At 39.8% G+C, this 20,997-nt stretch overlaps 1 protein-coding gene and 1 pseudogene across 4 annotated transcripts in view; both read left to right on the forward strand.

The window, feature by feature from the left end:
• GANC (glucosidase alpha, neutral C) overlaps window positions 1-20,997 on the forward strand; it is a 75,088-nt gene that overhangs the window by 14,212 nt on the left and 39,879 nt on the right. For 2 of the 4 annotated variants that reach the window (XM_053593624.1, XM_053593623.1), the window contains exons 5-11: window positions 1,854-1,981; window positions 7,159-7,341; window positions 12,671-12,716; window positions 15,764-15,830; window positions 18,849-18,945; window positions 20,212-20,392; window positions 20,616-20,769. In XM_053593624.1, coding sequence (XP_053449599.1) covers window positions 1,854-1,981; window positions 7,159-7,341; window positions 12,671-12,716; window positions 15,764-15,830; window positions 18,849-18,945; window positions 20,212-20,392; window positions 20,616-20,769 — 856 coding nt within the window. The remainder of the gene's footprint in view (window positions 1-1,853; window positions 1,982-7,158; window positions 7,342-12,670; window positions 12,717-15,763; window positions 15,831-18,848; window positions 18,946-20,211; window positions 20,393-20,615; window positions 20,770-20,997) is intronic. The other 2 variants (XM_053593625.1, XM_053593626.1) reach the window with 2 other exon arrangements.
• On the forward strand, window positions 3,997-4,421 carry LOC128587472 (calmodulin-1-like; annotated as a pseudogene).

The raw sequence follows: 20,997 nt of genomic DNA on the forward strand, positions 1-20,997 counted from the left end.
ATTTCAGCTTTCTTTGTACTTGGACACATTTTCAAATGTTAAAATTCATAGGACACTCGAGCAAGAAAACATTAAACATGTAAGCGATAATTAAAGTATGCTCACTACCACATCATAACCCTTAGATTATCTGTTAAAGCATCCATGATCATAGCACTATTTACCTGGTCCCTCTTCAGATTCATGTCACTGTTTAACTATCCTGACTATCCTAGATTCTCAAGAGGGTAAGTTGGAGTCTAAGCTTTTTTTTTTTTTTTTTTTTTTGGTGCTAGTTTGATATTCTCCATCCTTTTTCTTTTAGTCTCTCTTTCTTTTTTCTTTTTTTCTTTTCGAGACAGTCTCACCCAGTCACCCTGGATAGATGCTGTGGCATCATAGCTCACAAGCAACTTCAAACACTTGGGCTCAAGCCAGCCTCTTGTCTCAGACTCGCAAGTAGCTGGGACAACAAGGCACCCAGCCCACCATAACGCCTGGCTAGTTTTTCTTTTTTTAGTAGATAACAGGTCTCACTCTTGCTTAAGCTGGTCTCGAACTCTTGAGCTCAGGCAACCTGCCTGCCTCAGCCTCCCAGAGTGCCAGGATTACAGGTGTGAGCCATGCCGGGCCATGTTACTCTCCGTACTTCCTATCTCTCATTTGTACCACATACTACCTTTTCTATACTATAACACACAACCTACCCAGCTTAGCCTCTATTTAACAGACATAACAGTAATGATACAAGTACCCAGCTGTAACTAAATTTGGCATCATACTTCATGAATTATTTGTAATAGACCAGTGTGCCATGGCATACCAATTGATAACCACTATCTTAAAATACTTTTCTAATCTAGATACTGCAATTTGCAGCCTGCATCCAGCCTTTTCTGGTCTTCTGGAATTTGTTGTTTTGTTTTTTATTTTTTTAATTCTATCTTCCCTTCATAGTTCTATGTTGTTTGCATCTCCCATTGTGGGCAGAATTTTAAGTAAATTTCCCAGTCTCTTGAAAAACTTCCGGCAACCCTTACAAGCTATGGAAGAATCAAGCCCAGCTTGATTTTTAGGGCACCAAGTATCATTTCATCCACCACTAGAGAACTTCAGTGATCAGCATTTTACTCTGTTTTTTCTGTAACCTGCTACCCTTCCTCTTTCGTTCAGCTGGAATCTAGATACTCGGGTTTTAACACCCAAACTCTTCTTCTTTTTTTTTTTTTTTGTAGAGACAGAGTCTCACTGTACCGCCCTCGGGTAGAGTGCCGTGGCGTCACACGGCTCACAGCAACCTCTAACTCTTGGGCTTACGCGATTCTCTTGCCTCAGCCTCCCGAGCAGCTGGGACTACAGGCACCCGCCACAACTCCCGGCTATTTTTTGTTGCCGTTTGGCGGGGGCTGGGTTTGAACCCGCCACCCTCGGCATATGGGGCCGGCGCCCTACTCACTGAGCCACAGGCGCCGCCCCCAAACTCTTCTTCTTAATTATTTTATCTATTGTATCTATTTTATCATAGATACAGTAGCCATATGTCCCAATTTCCCAACTCCAGTTTCAGTTTATACCTATTATCCATGTAATTATTAATAGAAACTCCTTTCACTCTAAAGATCCTGGTTTAGACCATTGTATGTTTACCTAGCCATAAGACACACAGAAGGTATTTCTTGTTGCTACCACAGATAAGCTGAGCAAGTGCATCATAGATTGGGGAGCTGCTGCTTTTTATTACTGCCAGTGTTCTCCAATTTGTTTTGGAGTGTTAAAAGCATTTAAACAAATACTTTTCTAATTATTGTAATGTGTATAGAATGGAGCATCACTGGAGTAACCTGTTGAAGCTAATCTCATGAATCTATTTCCAGGTTCCTCTCCTGGCTGAAGTTTATAGTATAGAGGGAAACATTTTCAGGCTTAAAATTAATGAAGAGACTCCCCTGAAACCCAGGTATGAAGTTCCTGATGTCCTTACAAGCAAGCTAGGCATTGTAAGGTAAGCTAAGGAGTAAGGTATCTTAGAAGCAGCCTCCACATGTTGTTTTATCATACCTTGATAATAGAGTTTGTATGTGCCTCCTGCTTTGTCTTTTCAAAGCTACAATCATTTGCAGAATCAGTATTCAGTTATTTGAGGATAAGTTTATTCATTTTCTATGGATATTCTGTTTTTTCTTCATCCACCATTTGACTCATCAGTATTTGTTAACAGAACTTTAATCCCTCCTCTTCTTCTTCTTCTTTTTTTTTTTTGCAGTTTTTGGCCGGGGTTGGGTTTGAACCGCCACCTCTGGCATTTGGGGCCGGCATCTTACTCTGTTGAGCCACAGGCGCTGCCCTCCTCTTCTTCTTATAAAGAAATCAGTTTATAGCCAGGCATGGTGGTTCACCACTATAATCCTAGCACTCTGGGAGACCAAGGTGGGAGGATTGCTTGAGGTCAAGAGTTCAAGACCAGCCTGAGGAAAGGAAGACCCCTTCTCTACAAAAAATAGAAAAACTAGCCAACCAAGGTAGCACATGTCATCATACCTGAGGTCCCAGCTACTCAGGAGGCTAAGGCAGGAGTTTTGCTTGAGCCCAGGAATTTGAGTTTGCTATGAGCGAGGCAGAGGCCATCATACTCTAGCCTGGGCAAGAGAGCGAGATGGTCTCATAAAAAAAAAAAAGAAAGAAAGAAAGAAAAGAAAAAAATCGGATCAGGCATAGTGGCTCACACCTGTAATCCTAGCACTCTGGGAGGCTGAGGTGGGAGGATTGCTTGAACTCAAGAGTTCAAGACAAACTTGAGCAAGAGTGAGATCCCCTGTCTTCTAAAAACCAGAAAAATTAGCCAGGAGTGATAGCACCTGTAGGTCCCAGCTACTCGGGAGGCTGAAGCAAGAGAATTACTTACTTGAACTCGAGAGTTTGAGGTTGCTGTGAGCTATGATGATGCCATGTGCTCTACCCAGGGTGACAGAGTAAGATTCTGTCTATAAAAAAAAAGGAAGAAGAAGAAGAAATTGGTTTATTAGCTAGATGCTGGGAGGAAGTAGAAGAAAAACTAATTTACTAACTCAGATTAGCGGCAGGGCTCCAGAGATTTAACATACTAGACACACTCCCATGCTTATATTAATAGTAATTTGTGCAGTTAGACTTACTCATTTTTAATTAAGTTTATTCTCAGAAGTCTAACATGTAATTTTACTTAAAGTCAGAAATACATTAATAATCAGTATCTAGATGAAAAGTAATCTTTGGGGACTAAAGCATTTTTTAAGTGCCTACAAAAGCTTTTTCAGTAATCACTTTCCAGTGATATTTCAAGTGAGTTTTGCCTATTGGTTTCTGTTATTTTTGCATATTATTTCACTAAGGAAATATAATATTATGCCAGATGCTTTATTTTTTAATTTTTTACTCATTTATTTTTAGAGACAAGGTCTCCTTCTATCACCCAGGCTCGAGTACAGTGGCATTATCATAGTTCACTAAAATCTTGAATTTCTGAGCTCGAGCAATAGGACTACAGGTGTATACTACCACCCTCTACTATTTTTGTTGTTTTTGTTGCTGTTTTTGACTGGGGCTGGGTTTGAACCTGCCACCTTTGGTATATGGGGTCAGTGCCCTACTCCTTTGAGCCACAGGTGCTGCCCTTTTTTTTTTTTTTTTTGGTAGAGACATGGGTTTCACTCTGTTGCCCAGGATAGTCTTAATTCTTGGCCTCAAGCAATCCTGATCCTCACATCTTGGCCTCCCAAAGAATTGCAATTTAGGCATGAGCCATCATACCAGTCCAGATGCTTTAATTTCCACTATATTAATCTGGGCACATGGCTTATGCCTATAATGTGACTCAGGAGGCTGAGTTGGGAGAATTGGGTGATGGAGGAGTTCAAAACCAGCCTGCACAATATAGAAAGAGCCTGTCTTAAAAAAAAAAAAAAAAGGAATTAGTCTGAGTGGAGTGAGGCAGGTGAGTGGTTGCATGGTGGTGTCTTAGCAACTGGTCATGGTTGCAGCATGGCTGACCAACTGAAGAGCAGATTGTAGAATTCAGAGAAGCATTTTCCCTATTTGACAAGGAGGGTGATAGAACTATAACAACAAAGGAATTGGGAACTGTAATGAGGTCTGTTGAGCTGAATCCCACAGAAGCAGAGTTACAGGAAATGATTAATAAAGTAGATACACTTGACTTCCCTTAATTTCTGACAGTGATGGCAAGAAAAATGAAAGACAGGGACAGTGAGGAAGAAATTAGAGAAGCATTCTGTGTGTTTGATAAGGATGGCAATGGCTATGTTAGTGCAGCAGACCTTTGCCATGTGATGACAAATCTTGGAGCAAAGTTAACAGATGAAGAGGTTGAAATGAGAGGGAAGCAGATATTGATGGTGATGCTCAAGTAAATTGTGAAGTTTGTACAAATGATGACAGCAAAGTGAGGACATTGTGCAGAATGTGTTAAATTTCTTATACGAAATTATTTATCTACCTTTTCTTTGTAACTTATCTGTAAAAGGTTTCTCACTACTGTCAAAAAAATGCATGCATAGTAAGTAGAACTTCATTCTCCCATGTTTTCTTCCCTTCTCCTTATTTTCTTGTCCTGAAACCTTATTTTAGAAAATTGATCAAGTAACATGTTATATATGGCTTACTCTGGATATATCTAAGTGAGCCCTTCTGCACATCTAGACTTAGATGGAGTTGGGCAAATGTGAGAGCATCTGGGTTATGCCCTTTTTTTAAGTAATTTTCTTTAGGAACTATCAGCTTGTTGTTATTTAAGTGTGGAGTTATAACTCTGCATGGACTATGGACAGTTACTAATATCTGTCGCACTATTGTAAGGCTAGGCATTGTGGCTCATGCCTGTAATTCTAGCACTCTTGGCAGGCTGAGGCAGGAGGATTGCTTGAGCTCAGAAGTTCAAGACCAGCCTGAGCAAGAATGAGAACCTATCTCTCTTAAAAATAGAAAAAATTAGCCTGGCATTGTGATAGGCGCCTGTAGTTCCAGCTACTCAGGAGGCTGAGGCAGGAGGATCTCTTGAGCCCAGGAGTTTGAGGTTGTTATGAGCTAGGCTGACACCATGGCACTCTAGCCTGAGCAACAGAGTGAGACTTTGTCTAAAAATAATTTTTAAAATGAATAAATAATTTTCAAAAATTTAAAAAATAAAAATTCCTTTAGGCCACCTTGGTAGGGGAAAAATCCATTTCTTTATATACCTAAAGAATTGTAAGATTTTGGGCGGTGCCTGTGGCTCAAGGAGTAGGGCACCGGTCCCATATGCCGGAGGTGGTGGGTTCAAACCTAGCCCTGGCCAAAACAAAACATAAAAAAAAGAATTATAAGATTTTATGATGGCAAAAATCTGGGAAATATGCATGGAAACAGTTTCTGGGGGATTTCTAGACCAAAAGAAAGGAACTTAATTTTAGATTAGGCTAAATTTATTGACACAAACACATGTACCACAGAATATAGATTTGATATGCTAACTTGGGTAGCTGAAAGTGGTTCTAATTGTTTGCTTAGTTATTTAGCTATAATCTGAACTCAGCTGTGGATTCTTCTGGATGAAGCTGAGATACCAAAAATTCCTTGACACACAATATAGAAAATGACCCATGGACTTAGGGAGATAAAGATGATGAAGTTGTCATATGCAACAAGCTCATCTAAGCCCAAACTCTGTATCCTCAAGAGAATCCAGAAGATACCTCCTTCACTGAGAAATGCATTAGTGAGGGAACACTTGGAAAGCATTGTGGTAACGGTTTTCCTATTGTGGCCTGGAGATAATGATGGAAAAATGATGCCATTAAAATGGGATCTCAGATTTCAGAGGGCATAATAAGATTCCAGGTAGTAGAGATAACATAGCAACATTCAGTTTCAGAGACAAGGTAAGCATAATTCCTACATGTAGTAGGGCCCATGTAGTATTCAAAATGGTTTAACTGTCAGGGCAGTGGACAATTTATTGTTGGGTCCATTAGACTGAGATAGATGGACTAGGTGATAGAATGATCAAAAGAACTCTATCTGGGTTTGATGAACGGTGAGACAGAGCCTCTCAGCCGACTCCAGAGTTAGTTTTCAGATCCCAAGCATCTTATTTGAAAGAAAGGCTTAGAATCCATGGAGAAGAACTAAAAAGACATAATGAGAGCATAAACTATCTCTTACCTTCCTTTAAGAATCCTGTTACCATTTACCAGGGAGACTCTACAATAGAGAAAAGGAAATATCTAGATCTGTAAGAGATTTTAAGTGTTGGCTGTGAGCTTGCATAATTTCCAAAATAGCCTCTAAGTGTACGTGTCAAATTGGAGGCTGACAGGAGTTAGGCAATAAATAGATAAATAAAAATTTGACCTAGTTTTGTCTTACTATAGACTCAATCTGTGTTATTTCCTTCGTTTCTGAGTATATAGTTGGAATGAGAAAGAAAAACAATATTTAAATTCTATATACCAAAGTGTTAACTAGACTTCTAGATTGAGGTAATAATGATAATGATTATAGCTAACATTTATTTAATTTTTTAATATGTCAGACATCTGCAAAGTGATTCACATATATGATCTCATTTGATTCTCTCCAAAAACTATTTGTTGTTGCTTTTATTATTTCCACCTTACAGATAAGGAAACTGAGACCCATAAAGGTTGGATAACTTTGTTATCCAAAGCTGTAAAGTATATGGTAGAGTTAGCTCTGCATCTGTAGCTCAGCAGCTAGGGTGCCAGCCACATACACTGGAGCTGGCAGGTTCAAATCCAGCCCAGGCTTTCTAAACAACAATGACAACTACAGCAAAAAAATAGCCAGGTTTTGTGGCAAGCACCTGTAGTCCCAGCTACTTGGGAGGCTGAGGCAAGAGAATCACATAAGCCCAAGTGTTTGAGGTTGCTGTGAGCTGTGATGCCACAGCACTCTACCAAGGGTAACATAGTGAGACTCTGTCTCAAAAAAAAAAAGCATATGGTAGAGTTATGCTGAACCCTAGCTGACACCAAAGCCCATGTTCTCATTAATGGTTGTCTACTGCCTTGTCTATGCTGTGTCACATAAACATTGATTCACTAGTTAAGTAGTTGGAATTGCAAATCACATAGAGCCATGTAATCCTAGAGCAATTTATTTTTCTCTTCCTGCTTTGTTTTGTAGACTGAATTCATGCTCTGGGGATACAGGCAATCTGGTATTGGCAGACGGAAAAGGAGACCTGAAGTATCACATCACAGCAAATCCGTTCAAGGTAGACTTGGTGTCTGGAGAAGATACTATGTTGAGCATCAATTCCCAGAGTCAGTTGTACTTTGAGCACCTGCAAATTCCTCATAAACAAAGGTAAAACCTGCTTGAACAGATAACATATCATGACAGAAAATTGGTTTGCCTTATGTACTATAACATTCTGAGAAATTTCATCTTTTCATCTGTGAAGGTGAATATAGGGTTTATAACAAAAAGGATTCCCAAACTTTTTTTTTTTGCAGATTTTTGACCAGGGCTGGGTTTGAACCTGCCACCTTCGGTATATGGGGCTGCCGCCCTACTCCTTGAGCCACAGGCGCTGCCCAGGATTCCCAAACTTCTCCTTATGTTACTCTCTTTTTTGTTGAGACAGATTCTCATAGCAACATCAGACTTTTGGACTCAAGCGATTCTCTTGCCTCAGCTTCCTGAGTAGCTGGGACTACAAGTGCCTGCCACAACACCCAGCTATTTTTTTTTTAGAGATGAGGTCTCGCTCTGGCTCAGGCTGGTTTTGAACCTGTGAGCTCCAGCAATCCTCCCACCTCAGCCTCCCAGAGTGCTAGATTACAGGTGTGAGCCACTGCTTCCATCCCACATGTTACCCTCCTAACATGTCCTGTTTTTATTTTTGTTTTTGAGAGAAAGTCTCACTCAGTGGCCCTGGGGTTAAGTGCCATGGCATTATAGCTCACAGAACCTCAACTCTTGGGCTCAAGCAATCCTCTTGCCTCAGCCTCACAAGGAGCTGGGACTTCAGTTGCCCATCACAACACCCAGCTAGTTTTAGAGATGGGGTCTCCCTCTTGCTCAGGCTGGTCTCAAACTCCTGAGCTCAAGCAATCCATCTCCATAGGCCTCCCAGAGTGCTAGGATTATGTTTGGCCAGGCGCCAGCTGTTTGGGAGTCTGAGGTAAGAGAATCGCTTGAGCCCAAGAGTTTGAGGTTGCTGTGAGCTATAACAACAGGGCACTCTACTGAGGGTGACAAAGTAAGACTCTGTCTCAAAAAATAAAATATAAAATAAAATAAATAAAAAGCATTCTGTTGACTTGACAAATGTTAATGAGAACTAGTGTACCTTCATAATTTCATTTACTCCCTTACAATAACATGAATTACCTTAGACCTTAATAGTTGTCCAGGAATTTTCTGGGACCATCCATTTGATCAAAATTGTTTGTGAAGTGGTCATATGAATTGGGAGGTGGTGCTAAGGAAGAGATTCTTTTTGCATTTTTATCAGTATTATTTTTACATCTTCCAGTCTATAGTTCTATTTTTATCATAATAGTAAACATATTATAATATATAGTCTGCAGAAAGCACTCAACATTCATTATTCCAACATAGTGATTTTTTTCTGAGTTTTCAATATTCATTATTCCAACATAGTGATTTTTTTTCTGAGTTTTAACTTATTTCTATTAATAATTTTAATTTAAATTTAAATTTTAATATTAAGGTATCTGATTTTCAGCCGGGTGCAGTGGCTCATCCCTATAATTCTAGTACTCTGGGAGGCCAAGAGTACTCTGGATCACTTAAGCTCAGGAGTTCAAGACCAGCCTGAGCAAAAGTGAAATCCCCTTCTCTACTAAAAATTAAAAAATTAGCTGGGTGTTGAGGTGGACACCTGTAGTCCCAGCTACTTGGGATGCTGAGACAAGAGAATTGCTTGAACTCAGGAGTTTGAGGTTCCTGTGAGCTAGGCTGATGCCATGGCTCTGTAGCTTGGGACAATAGAATGAGACTCTATCTCAAAAAAAAAAATCTCATTTCCTTATCTTATCTCAGAACTAATAGAGCTGGCTTGGCACCTATTGCTCAGTGGTTAGGGCACTGGCCGCATACATCAGGGCTGGCAGGTTCAAACCCAGCCCAGGCCTGCTAAACAACAATGACAACTACCAAAAAATAAATAAAATAGCCAGGGGTTGTGGTGAGCACCTGTGGTCTCAGCTACTTGGGAGGCCAAGGCAAAAGAATTGCTTACGCCCAAGAGTTTGAGGTTGCTATGAGCTGTGATGTCATAGCACTCTACTGAGGGCGAAATAATAAGGCTCTCAGAAAAAAAAAAAAAAAGAACTAAAAGAGCTAATATTTGTTCATTGTAGGCAAGTTAGAAGATATTAAAAGGAAGAAAATTTAAAATACCCACAATCCCACCACCTACTGGCTTATAAATATTCTTCAAGTACTTTTTTTTTTTTTTACTGAAAAATACTAATAATAGCATAATAAATACCTGTGTACCCAGCACCCGGGTTCTTTATATTTTAAACCTTTTTTATTTTATAAATTCCATTATTTTGTTTTCTTTTAGAGATGATGTCTAAGCTGGTCCTCTTTAATTTTATTTAATAGATCGCTATCTTTTTCTTTCTTTATTTATTTAGAATAGGCATATGGTACAAAGGAGAATATAGTTAAAAGTCTCCCCAACCTTTGTCCTCTAGCTACCCAGTTCCCATCCTTGAAAGTAACCAGTGTTTCTAGTTTTTGGTATATCCTTTCAGAGACAATTTGTGCCTCTACATTTTATATATATATATATATATTTTTTTTTTTTTTTGTCTTTTCCTTTCCTGACACATTGGTGCCACCTTTACACATCATTCTGCACCTTTTTTTTTTTTTTAAACAATGTGATAGTTCTGAATTTCTTTAAAGCAACTGCCTCATTACTATTAGACAACTATTTTAAATTGCACATGAACTTTATGGGCACCCTGTATGATTACAACACGATTTATTGAATAAGTTCCATATTCATGGACTTTAAAGTGGTTTCTAATCTTGTCTTACAACCAATTACTTTATGAATAAGCTTGAATGTGTGTCATTTGCAGTTACACAAGTATACCCATAGGATAGAGCCATAAAAATATAGTTGCTATTCAATGGTTTCTGCATTTATAATTTTAATAGACTTTACCAAATTGCTTTCCACAGAGATTGTACTAGTTTATTATTTCTGCCATTTACATTTATACTTATATTTGTGTTAGGAAAACTAGATTATCCAATTGGAAAAAAATTTTAAGTTAGATCCCAACCTCACAACACTAACAAAAATAAATTCTAGATAAATAAAAATTAAATGTAAGAAAACATAGAAATAGAAGAAAATATAAATTATAATTATATTAGTATGACAAAAAATGAAGGGCCAAGCTGGGCATGGTGGCTCACATCTGTAATCCTAGCACTCTAGGAGGCTGAGGCAGATGGATTGTCTGAACTCAGGAGTTGGAGAACAGCCTGAGCAAGAATGAGACCTTGTCTCTGCTAAAAATAGAAAAAAGTAGCCAGGCATGGTGGTGCATGCCTGTAGTCTCAACTATTTGGGAGCCTGAGGCAAGAGGATTTTTTTCATCCCCAAAGTTGCTGTGAGCTATGATGCCATAGCACCCTACCCAGGGTGACAGAGTGAGTCTCTGTCTCAAAACAAAAAGGCACGATGGTTCATGCCTGTAATCCTAGCACTCTGGGTAGGTAGATTGCCTGAACTCAGGAGTTTGAGACCAGCCTGAGCCAGAGTGAGACCTGGTCTCTAAAAATAGCCAGACGTTGTGGCAGGTGCCTAAAGTCCCAGCTATTCAGGAGGCTGAGGCAAGAGAATCTCTTGAGCCTAAGAGTTTGAGGTTGCTGTGAGCTGTGACGCCAGAGTACTCTACCGAGGGTGAATGAGACTCTGTCTCAAAAATAAATAGTAAAAAAATCACAAAAGAATATATACAGTATACTTCTATTTACATAAAAGATTTTTAATTTTTTTTTTTGGTAGAGACAGAGTCTCACTGTACCACCCTCAGGTAGAGTGCCATGATGTCATACAGCTCATAGCAACCTCTAACTCTTGGGCTTACGCAATTCTCTTGCCTCAGCCTCCCGAGCAGCTGGGACTACAGGCGCCCACCACAACACCCGGCTATTTTTTTGTTGCAGTTTGGCTGGGGCTGGGTTTGAACCCGCCACCCTTAGCATATGGGGCCGGTGCCCTACTCACTGAGCCACAGGCGCCGCCCTACATAAAAGATTTTTATAAAAGAATGACAAAGCCAAGTAGCATATTATTTAAGATTCATACATGTGTGGGAATGCTATAAAAAACACTAAGAGAGGGTGGTGCCCGTGGCTCAGTGAGTAGGACACGGGCCCCATATACCGAGGGTGGTGGGTTCAAACCCAGCCCCAGCCAAACTGCAACAAAAAAACAGCCGGGTATTGTGGCAGGCACCTGTAGTCCCAGCTCCTCGGGAGGCTGAGGCAAGAGAATCGCGTAAGCCCAAGAGTTTGAGGTTGCTGTGAATTGTGATGCCACAGCACTCTACCAAGGGTGACAAAGTAAGACTCTGTCTCTAAAACAAAACAAAAACACTAAGAGAATGATAAACACAAATTAGTAAAGTGGTTACCTCTGAAGGGTGAGAGAAGACGGCGGATGTATTTTGATACTGGGGCACAGAGACTTTAAAGAAACAAGACATTTACGTCACATAAGCTCAGTGATAGTTTAATAGTTATTCACTTTAGTAGTAATCTTTAAACTCTGCTTACACATTATATACTCTTTCATATGCATGCTGTATTTTACATTGAAGACAAAATAAATGTATGAACAAAAATAACCAATTCACAGAGGAAGAAATAGAAGTGCCATTTAATGTATGAAAAGGTAGTCTGCATCAATTGTAGAAACACACATGGAAATGCGTTATTTTTTCTAAAATTTTAGATTGGCAAAGATTGGTAAAGTCCAGGGTTAAGAATGTGGGGAAATGAGCACTCAAATACAAGTGTGAGTGGAAGAATTATCGTCATCACTCTGGAAGACTATGTTATATTGCTATGCACTAGGGTAAAGATGAGTGAGGGGAGCTAGATTCTACTTTGTTTACTTACATTTTATTGGAATATTATGGGGGTGTATTACATTTATAATAAAAAGTTGATAAAGGTATTTTTAAATGGGTTAACAATTCAAATACATCTTTATTTTTTAGGAAGTCAAGCTCTTAGATTAATGTTCATCCTTAAGTTGCCATTTCATAAACTCATTTTTATTTTTATTTATGTTGTATTTAATAAGTTAAAGGATATGATTTATGGGGTCTCAAAAGTTGGAAATGAACATTTTTATCAATTAGGAGGACAATCAAGGTTCTAGTACACAGTGGGGAGAGCTGAGAAAGGGAAGAAGGGAGGGGTGGGGAGTCAAGGGGTGTGGTTCACCTTTTGGGGGCAGGACACAAATACAAGAGGGTCCTTATCTAACAAAAGCAATCAATGTAACCTGGTTCTATGTACTCTCAATGAATCCCCAACAATAAAAAAAAAAAGAAGAAAATTTTTATCATTGAACAAAATCTTGTCAGTCTTTCCATAAAGTGAAACAACTTTATTTATATTCAAACAGAGCTGCTAAAGCAAATGAGAAGGAGGCATCAATTGACACCTGTCAGGTAATCTAGATTCAGCAATTTATCATTATCTTCTTCACCATCCTCATGATTATGGGGCATATAGAGAATTGTGTTCCTTCCTCTGTGGAGGGTACTTGTTAAATAACCTACTGCATATAAATGGGACCACCTGATTGTTTTGCTCACCTATCATCTCATTGATTCTTTCATTTTTTTTCATTCACGTGTTCATTCATTCATAAAAACACAACCCAGTAACTTCCTGGGTTACTGCTTTTTGCCAGGCATTATGCTAGGCAAGGATAATTGGCCTTGAATAAAACAAATCCCAAACCTGTTCTCATGGAACTTGGAACCTATTGGGAAAGACACACATTGAGTCAATAATTATAAGCCTGAAGAGTGTTATAAAAGGGTGCTATCAGAGAATGCAGCAAAAAACTGGGCCACAATGAGGATCAGGAAGAAAATAATGTGATCAGAAGAAAATAATGTGAAAGCTAAAACTGATGCATTTGTATGCATTAGCTGGTCAAAAAGTTGGGGAAAGAATATTCCAGATAGAGGGGACTGCATATTCAAAGATCTTGAGGTAGAAAGGAAGACTTCTGAGGAAATGGAATATGTATACAGTATGTATTCCTTCTAGCTGGAAAAAGGCAAGCAAAGGAAAGGGTGGTTGGCTTGTAACAAGGCTAGACAAGCAGGGGCAGTTCTGTGGAGAGACATAATAATTCTCTCATATGACAAATACTTGTTGAGTGCATCCTATGTGCCAGGCACTGTCCAAAGATTGGGTGGTACATCACTGAAAAAAATCTAAGTCCCCCATTTGTCATGGGACTTACCGTCTCAGCCATGCTGTCTTCTGAGTCTGTCCTAAAAGCAAAGAAAGACTGTGGGAAGGCTTTAAGCAGCAGAGGCACAAAAATATTTCTACTTTTAAAAGATTATTTTGCTGAATCATGAAGTATGGACACTACAGAAGTCTTCTCTTCATCCAGAGCCACAGGTATCTTCAAAGGAGCCCTGACAGTAGCTATGGCCACTTGAAATGGTGAAAAATATTTTTAGTGCATTAAGGACAAATGCTTCTTCCTTTTGAGAACTGACTCACATTGATAAACTTAAAAAAGTAATTTTTCCATTTCCAAATAGAGTAGATAATGGCAACTAAGGCATAGCCTTACACAGTTTGGTGACAATATGTCAAATCAGCTTTGGGGACATGGTTAATTATATAGCTTAGGCAGTGGTTTTAAAGCACAGACCCCTTTGCAAGAATCTAATGAAAATTATGACTATGTCTGTGGAAAATCAAAATTTTTCTGTTTGAGGGAGTTAATGAACTCTTAAGCTCATCTATGGACTCCAAGATAATAACCCTTGTATTAGGCATTCAGGTGTGAAAAAAAACATGTGCAGGCTTACTTTACAAAAAGTTTAATTATAGAAAAACAACATAGAAATGGACAAAGAGCTTACATTTCATACACAATTTTTTTTTTCTTTTGTAGAGACAGAGTCTCACTTTATCACTCTCGGTAGAGTGCTGTGGCATCACACTGCTGACAGCAACCTCCAACTCCTGGGCTTAGGCGATTCTCTTGCCTCAGCCTTCTAAGTAGCTGGGACTACAGACACCCACCACAACGCCCGGCTGTTTTTTTTGTTGTTGCAGTTCAGCCAAGGCCAGGTTTGAACCCGCCACCCTCCCTATATGGGGCTGGCACCCTGCCCACTGAGCCACAGGCGCCGCCCATATACACACAATTTTTTTTTAAAAACTTTCATTCTATTTGGGAAAGAAGATTTTTGTAGAGCTGAGAAGGTTTATAGCTCAAAAGAAGGTTTAGATATGGATCTGAGCAGTTATTGCCATCCTAGCTGACTTCTCAAACTTATAGCCAGTAGATTGTCTAATGGAAGCAAGGGGGAGAGTGCTTGTCTCTGCATAGGGTCTCTCAAAGCAGACCTAAGTTATTTGATTCTAAATGTTTTGCCTCACATGTTTACAAGAAAAAAAAAGTTTTTTTAATTCTTACATTTCCAAAGACTGAATTTTTCAAAGTGCTTTTACATCATTTTGGTTGATGTAAAAGATATTTATGTCAAAGAATATAGCAGTTCCTCAAAGAACCAAACATAGAAGAGAATATGATCCAGCAATTCCACTTCTGGGTATATACCCAAAAGTGAAGGCAGGGACTCAGATATTTACACACCCATGTTCCTAGCAGCATTATTTATAGTAGCCAAAAGGTGGAAGCAACCATATGCCCATTGACAGATGAATGCATAAATAAAATGTGTGTAAGGCTGAATACTATTCCATTGTGTGTGTGTGATCCTTTGCAAGTATCTAATGAAAATTATGACCATGTCTGTGGAAAATTAAAATTTAATGATTACACACAATGGAATAGTATTCAGCCTTACAAAGGAAGGAAATTCTGATAGAATGTGTTTGTGTATACATATTATACACACAATGGAACATTATTCAGCCTTAAAAAGGAAGGAAATTCTGATAGATGCTACAAAATAGATGAAACTTGAGAAGTGAAATAAGGCAGGCACAAAGGACAAATACTATATGATTCCACTTCTATGTAAACTTCATACTCAAATTCAGACAGAGAGAAAGTAGAATGGAGTTGCCAGGGATGGGGAAAGGGGGAAATGGGGAGCTGTTGTTTAATGGGAAGGGAGGTTTGATTTGGGAAGATGATAAACTTCTAGAAATGGATGATGGTTGCACAATAGTATGATGTACTTACTGCCACTGAACTGTATACTTGAAAATGGTTAAAATGGTACATTATATGTTGTATATAAACATAATAACATAACTACTATAAAAATATATGCTCATGTCAGCAGTCGTTCATAAGGATGTTTACGGACATTTTTATAGAACATAGATTTGATTTGTTAAATGTGCTGGCATCACAAACCAGTCTTCTAAAAGATGAACTCATGTGCTCTGTTTTGTTTTTTTAACAATCCAAGTAAAACATGCTATCATGGTAACCACATTTGCTGTAATTTATAAACTTGGTTTGCTTCCTTTTTTATACCAACAGGAAAATCAAGAGAATCTAGGCCTGTGGGAAGAGAAATGTGGAAATTTTGTGGATGTCAAAGCTAATGGTAAAATTGAAACTGGTACTAGTATTAAAACAGATCATTCCAAAATGCTACATATCTCTGTCTAAAAGTCCCTTGATCTTTGGCACCTAAAACAAGTGACTTTGGTAAGGCGTACAGCAATCTCAGATTTGAGTCCCCTCCTCTTCAATAATGCATTGCCACAGAGAAATATCAATCGTGTTTTTTGTGGGGAGTGTGAGAGAAGTTCAGGCCTCCTGGATCCAGTGGTCTCACAGAGGGCCTGGTCAGCACACTGCTTGTGCCATCCAGTAGATCACATAGTACAAATTCCACATTCTGTTTTTGTAATACTTAAGTCTAGTAGTGAGAAACCTAATTCTAGAGCTCATCAGCCCCAACATTCCAAGCCAGTGGTTCTCAGCCATTTCCAGGCCTCATCATTCACATGGGTACCACATGCCCATCTGTGACGTTTGTCACTAGGCTTAGTGATTGGGGGTTGGGAGAAGAGTTTGTCTCTTTAGGAGATGCCCTTCAGATACTTGGGGCTTATTTTGTTAGAGAAACATTCAACTTCCCTCCTTCCTCCTCCCTACCCTGTAGAATAACAAACTCTCTAACTCCTTTGGAATCCGTATTCTTTTTTTTTTGAGACAGAGCCTCAAGCTGTCACCCTGGGTAGAGTGGGTAGATGCCCCCACCCTGGGCATCATAGCTCACAGCAACCTCCAAAACTCCTGGGCTCAAGCGATTCTCCTGCCTCTGCCTCCCAAGTAGCTGGGACTACAGAACCCGCCCCAACGCCTGGCTATTTTTTGGTTGTAATTGTCACTGTTGTTTGGCAGGCCCAGGCTGGATTCGAACTCACCATCTCTGGTGTATGTGGCTGGCGCCTTAGCCGCTTGAGCTACAGGCCCCGAGCCTGGAATATGTATTCTATATCTGCATCATAGTGCAGTGATCAGAGCTGACAGAATCCCCAAAATTTGTAAGTAGGGGAGGATCTCAGGTTTTCCTTTCTGTAACATCATAATATTTTTAAAATTTCCCTGTAGCACCCTTTTCTGTTTGGGGGGTTTCATTCTTTTAAAATTTCTGATTAATATTAGGGTACAAGCCATTCGTTTATATAATTTACCCGTGACAGGTAAAAATCAGAGTTGTAGTGGTGTCCTGTACACAGGAAGTATGCCATGTATTCATGCGCTGTATCCATTGGGTGGGAAGCCACTGAGTCCCCATTCTCCCCCCCGAATGTAATTGAGCTTTTCTCTCATGTGGGTCTGTGATTGTTAGTCTTCTGATTTCAAATTGGTATTGAGTATACATGATGCTTATTTTTCCAATCTTGTGATACTTATGAGAATGTTCTCCAAATCTATCCAGATTGTTATAAAGGATGCAAAATTTCCATTTTTTTGAGGGGGGGGATGAATAGTATTCCATGGTATAATATGCCACAGTTTATTAATCCATTCACGTGTTGATGGGCACTTGAGTTGTTTCCACATCTGTGCGATTGTGAACTAAACTACTATGAACATTCTAGTGTGAATGTCCCTGTGGTAAAATGTCTTTTTGTTTGGATAAATGCCTCGTAGTAGGCCAAATGGTAGGTCTACTTTTATTTATTTATTTATTTTGAGACAGAGTTTCACTTCATCACCCTTGGTAGAGTGCTGTGGCGTCATAGCTCACAGCAACCTCAAGCTCTTGGGCTCAAGCAATTCTCTTGTCTCAGCCTCCTGAGAAGCTGGGACTATAGGCACCCTCCACAATGCCTGGATATTTTTTTAGAGACGGGGTCTCGCACTTGCTTAGGCTGGTCTCAAACCTGTGAGCTCAGGAAATCCTCCCACTTCGGCCTCCCAGATGCTACGATAGGTCTACTTTTAGTTCTTTGAAGATTCTCCATACTTGTTTCCATAGAAGCTGTACAGGTTGCAGGCCCACCAACAGTATATGAGTGTTCCCTTCTCTCTGCACGCACGCCAGGAACTATTGCTTTGGGACTTTGTACCGTGGGCCATTCTCACTGAGGTTAGGTGATAAGGTGGTTTTGATTTGTAGCACACCCCTTCCACAAACTTCTACAAGCAAGGATCATTTGATGTCAAATACTAACCATAAAGTTAGTCCATATTACATCTCTCAGTTACTTGCATTTTTTTCATATCTCTAAAATAATTGTTAATAAAGGAATTTGTCTTTGGCTAAAGGAAATTTATATACTACACTCTACAGGGAAGGAGTATTTTCAGGAACCAGATAAGGCCTGGCTGGTGCCCTTGACGTTTTGTTGCCTAGGCCACAGAGAGGCTGGCAGTAAGAAGTGATTGGGGCCAGGCACAGTGGCTCATGCCTGTAATCCTAGCACTCTGGGGAGGCTGATCCAGGAGGATTGCTTGAGCTTAGGGGTTCCAGTCCAGCCTGAGAAAACAGAGGACCCATCTCTACTAAAAACAGAAAAATTAGCTGGGTATGATGGCACACACCTGTAGTACCAAGCTATTCACGAGGCTGATACAGGAGGATTGCTTAAGCCCAGAACTTTGAGGTTGCTGTGAGCTAGGGTAAGGCTGTGATACTCTAGCCCAGGCAACAGAGCAGCCTCTGTCTCAAAAAAAAGGAAAAAAAAAAAAAAATCAGGTGGGAGACACCCGGTCATTTATCTCATGAAGATTAAAAGTGCTCAATATCCTTTGCTTCCTAAGTCAAAGACATATGCAATATATTTTAGCAGTGTGTTGATTAGGGAAGATTCTAACACTTGTAACTATATTTTACAGGTAGAAAAGAGATTTACTATAAATGAGGATACTGAGAGCTTCAGCACACACTAAGGCAACATAAATGTTAAGTAACCAGAACTTTGCCTTATACATTTTTGTATCCCCACAACACCTGAATATACAGTGTCAGTACACAGTGTTTGCTGATTGGAATAAGCTTGGGTCTTGTAACTCCTAGTTTAGTCATCTTGCCACACTCATATTTAACTGATCTTTAATTAAACTATTGAGAAGCAGAATTCAATCAGGATCCTGGTCTGTGCAGGTCCAACCTCCATTGGTTTGGATTTCTCCTTGCATGGATTTGAGCATCTATATGGCATCCCACAACATGCAGAATCACACCAACTTAAAAATACTGGGTAAGTGAAAACAATTCATACAATAGGCTCTAGTTTCTGGCTGGAAAAGATATGAAAGAACTTTTGTGAGATGTCTTAGCCAATCCTAAGGTGTGCCAAGCCTTTTGTCCTTGATATTGCTTGTGACTCTTCAAGAACCTTCCTTGAAGGATCACCCAGAGCAGTGGCTTTCAATTTTTATTTTTATTTTTTTGTAAAATGAGAAAATTATAAAAAACTATAATACTGAACCTAAAAGGATAGAGGAAGTAAGAGGATAGAGGAAGTGCCAGTTTCTAGTTCTGGATTTTGCTTTCACCTCCTTTGCAGAACCCTGGGAGAATATACTGTGAAAAATCACTGACCTAGAAAAAGGCTTTTACTGAAAGGGGACAGTGAACCAGAGAATGGAAAAGTGTGGCATCTCATATCACTTTCAAAACCTCAGGAAAACTATTTCAGGCTAAAACTGTTGACAAGTAGTTGCCAGAAGTACCAGATGAAAAGGAAACAAAACCAAGAAAACCAGAGTCTGATGAAGGTTGCCAGGCTCAGGAGCTGTTCACTGGGCAGGCAGGCACAGCGACAAGTCTGTCAGAGACTCTGCTGCTCTCACACCAGCCCGGCCTCTGTTCTCCCTACTCCCAAGTCAGTTCTCGCTGTCTCTCTGCTATGCACTGTGGAAGTCTGTTAGGACACTCTCCTTTTGTTGTAGCGGTAGAGAAATACTCACAAAATTTGTCAGTGGGGCCGGGCATGGTGGCTCACCCCTGTAATCCTAGCACCCTGGGAGGCTGAGGCGGGTATATCACTTGAGCTCACCCATTTGAGACCAACCTGAGCAAGACAGGAACCCCTATCTCTACTAAAAATAGAAAAACTAGGTGGGCATTGTGGCAGGTGCCTATAGTCCCAGCTTCTTGTGAGGCTGACGCAATAGGATCGCCTGAGCCCAAGAGACTGAGGTTGCTGTGAGCTATGGTGCCATGGCACTCTACCCAGGGTGACAGAGTGAGATTTTCTCTTAAAAAAAAAAAAAAAAAGGAAAGAAAGGAAATTTAAAATGAGATCATATGTGCTAATTTTCTCAGGTAGGGGTGCCAAAGGAATCAAAGGAGGAAGATCACATTCACCCAGATTGGGTCAGGAAAGCCTTAGAGAAGTGGCAGGAGTTGAGCTCTGAAAGATGCATGGGACCTAAGTGTTTTCAGGGGAGAGTTGGAGCTGTTCTGTTCATCAGTAATTCACGTGTGATGACAGTTGGTGATAATCCCTTCTGTGTTTCAGTGATGGAGATGCTTACCGTCTTTATAACCTGGATGTCTATGGATATAAAATACATGACAAAATGGGCATTTATGGTTCAATACCTTATCTCCTGGCCCACAAACTGGGCAGGACTATAGGCATTTTCTGGCTGAATGCCTCAGAAACACTAGTGGAAATCAATACAGAGCCTGCAGTAGAGGTGAGCTATGGATCGTGGCTGCATGTCACACTTACAAAAGAAACATAACCACTGCTATGTAAGCATAGCTCTTGTCTTTGTGGTGGCAGTTCTCTGCCAAAAAAGGCTTTGCAGTGTAATAGGTAAACGTCAGTAATGTCCACTAAAGGAACTCACATATGAATGGATGTAGGTCTTAGGTTAGAGGGAAATTTCTCAAATTTTCATTCCATTCATTTTCTAGTACTCACAGACCCAGATGGGGTCCGTGGCTGCTAAGCAAAAGGTCAGATCTCGAACTCACGTCCACTGGATGTCAGAGAGTGGAATCATTGATGTTTTTCTGCTGGCAGGACCTACACCTTCTGACATCTTCAAGCAATACTCTCACCTTACAGGTATTTGCTTGTGGAAGCACCAGTTTCTAATTCTGTGATATATATTTTTCTAATTCTGTTATATATCCTCTCTTCCCATATATCATCACTGTTAGTTAATATCTTTTGTGCATTCTGTGGAATTTATAAACAACTTACCCAAGAATTCTAAATAGCAAGCACTAAACTGTTCTTGCTTTTGCAATTTGCACGTAAGACTTCAGCCTCTGACTACTAGGTGATCAGTCT

Source organism: Nycticebus coucang, chromosome 6, assembly GCF_027406575.1.
Source record: "Nycticebus coucang isolate mNycCou1 chromosome 6, mNycCou1.pri, whole genome shotgun sequence".
NCBI lineage: Eukaryota > Metazoa > Chordata > Mammalia > Primates > Lorisidae > Nycticebus > Nycticebus coucang.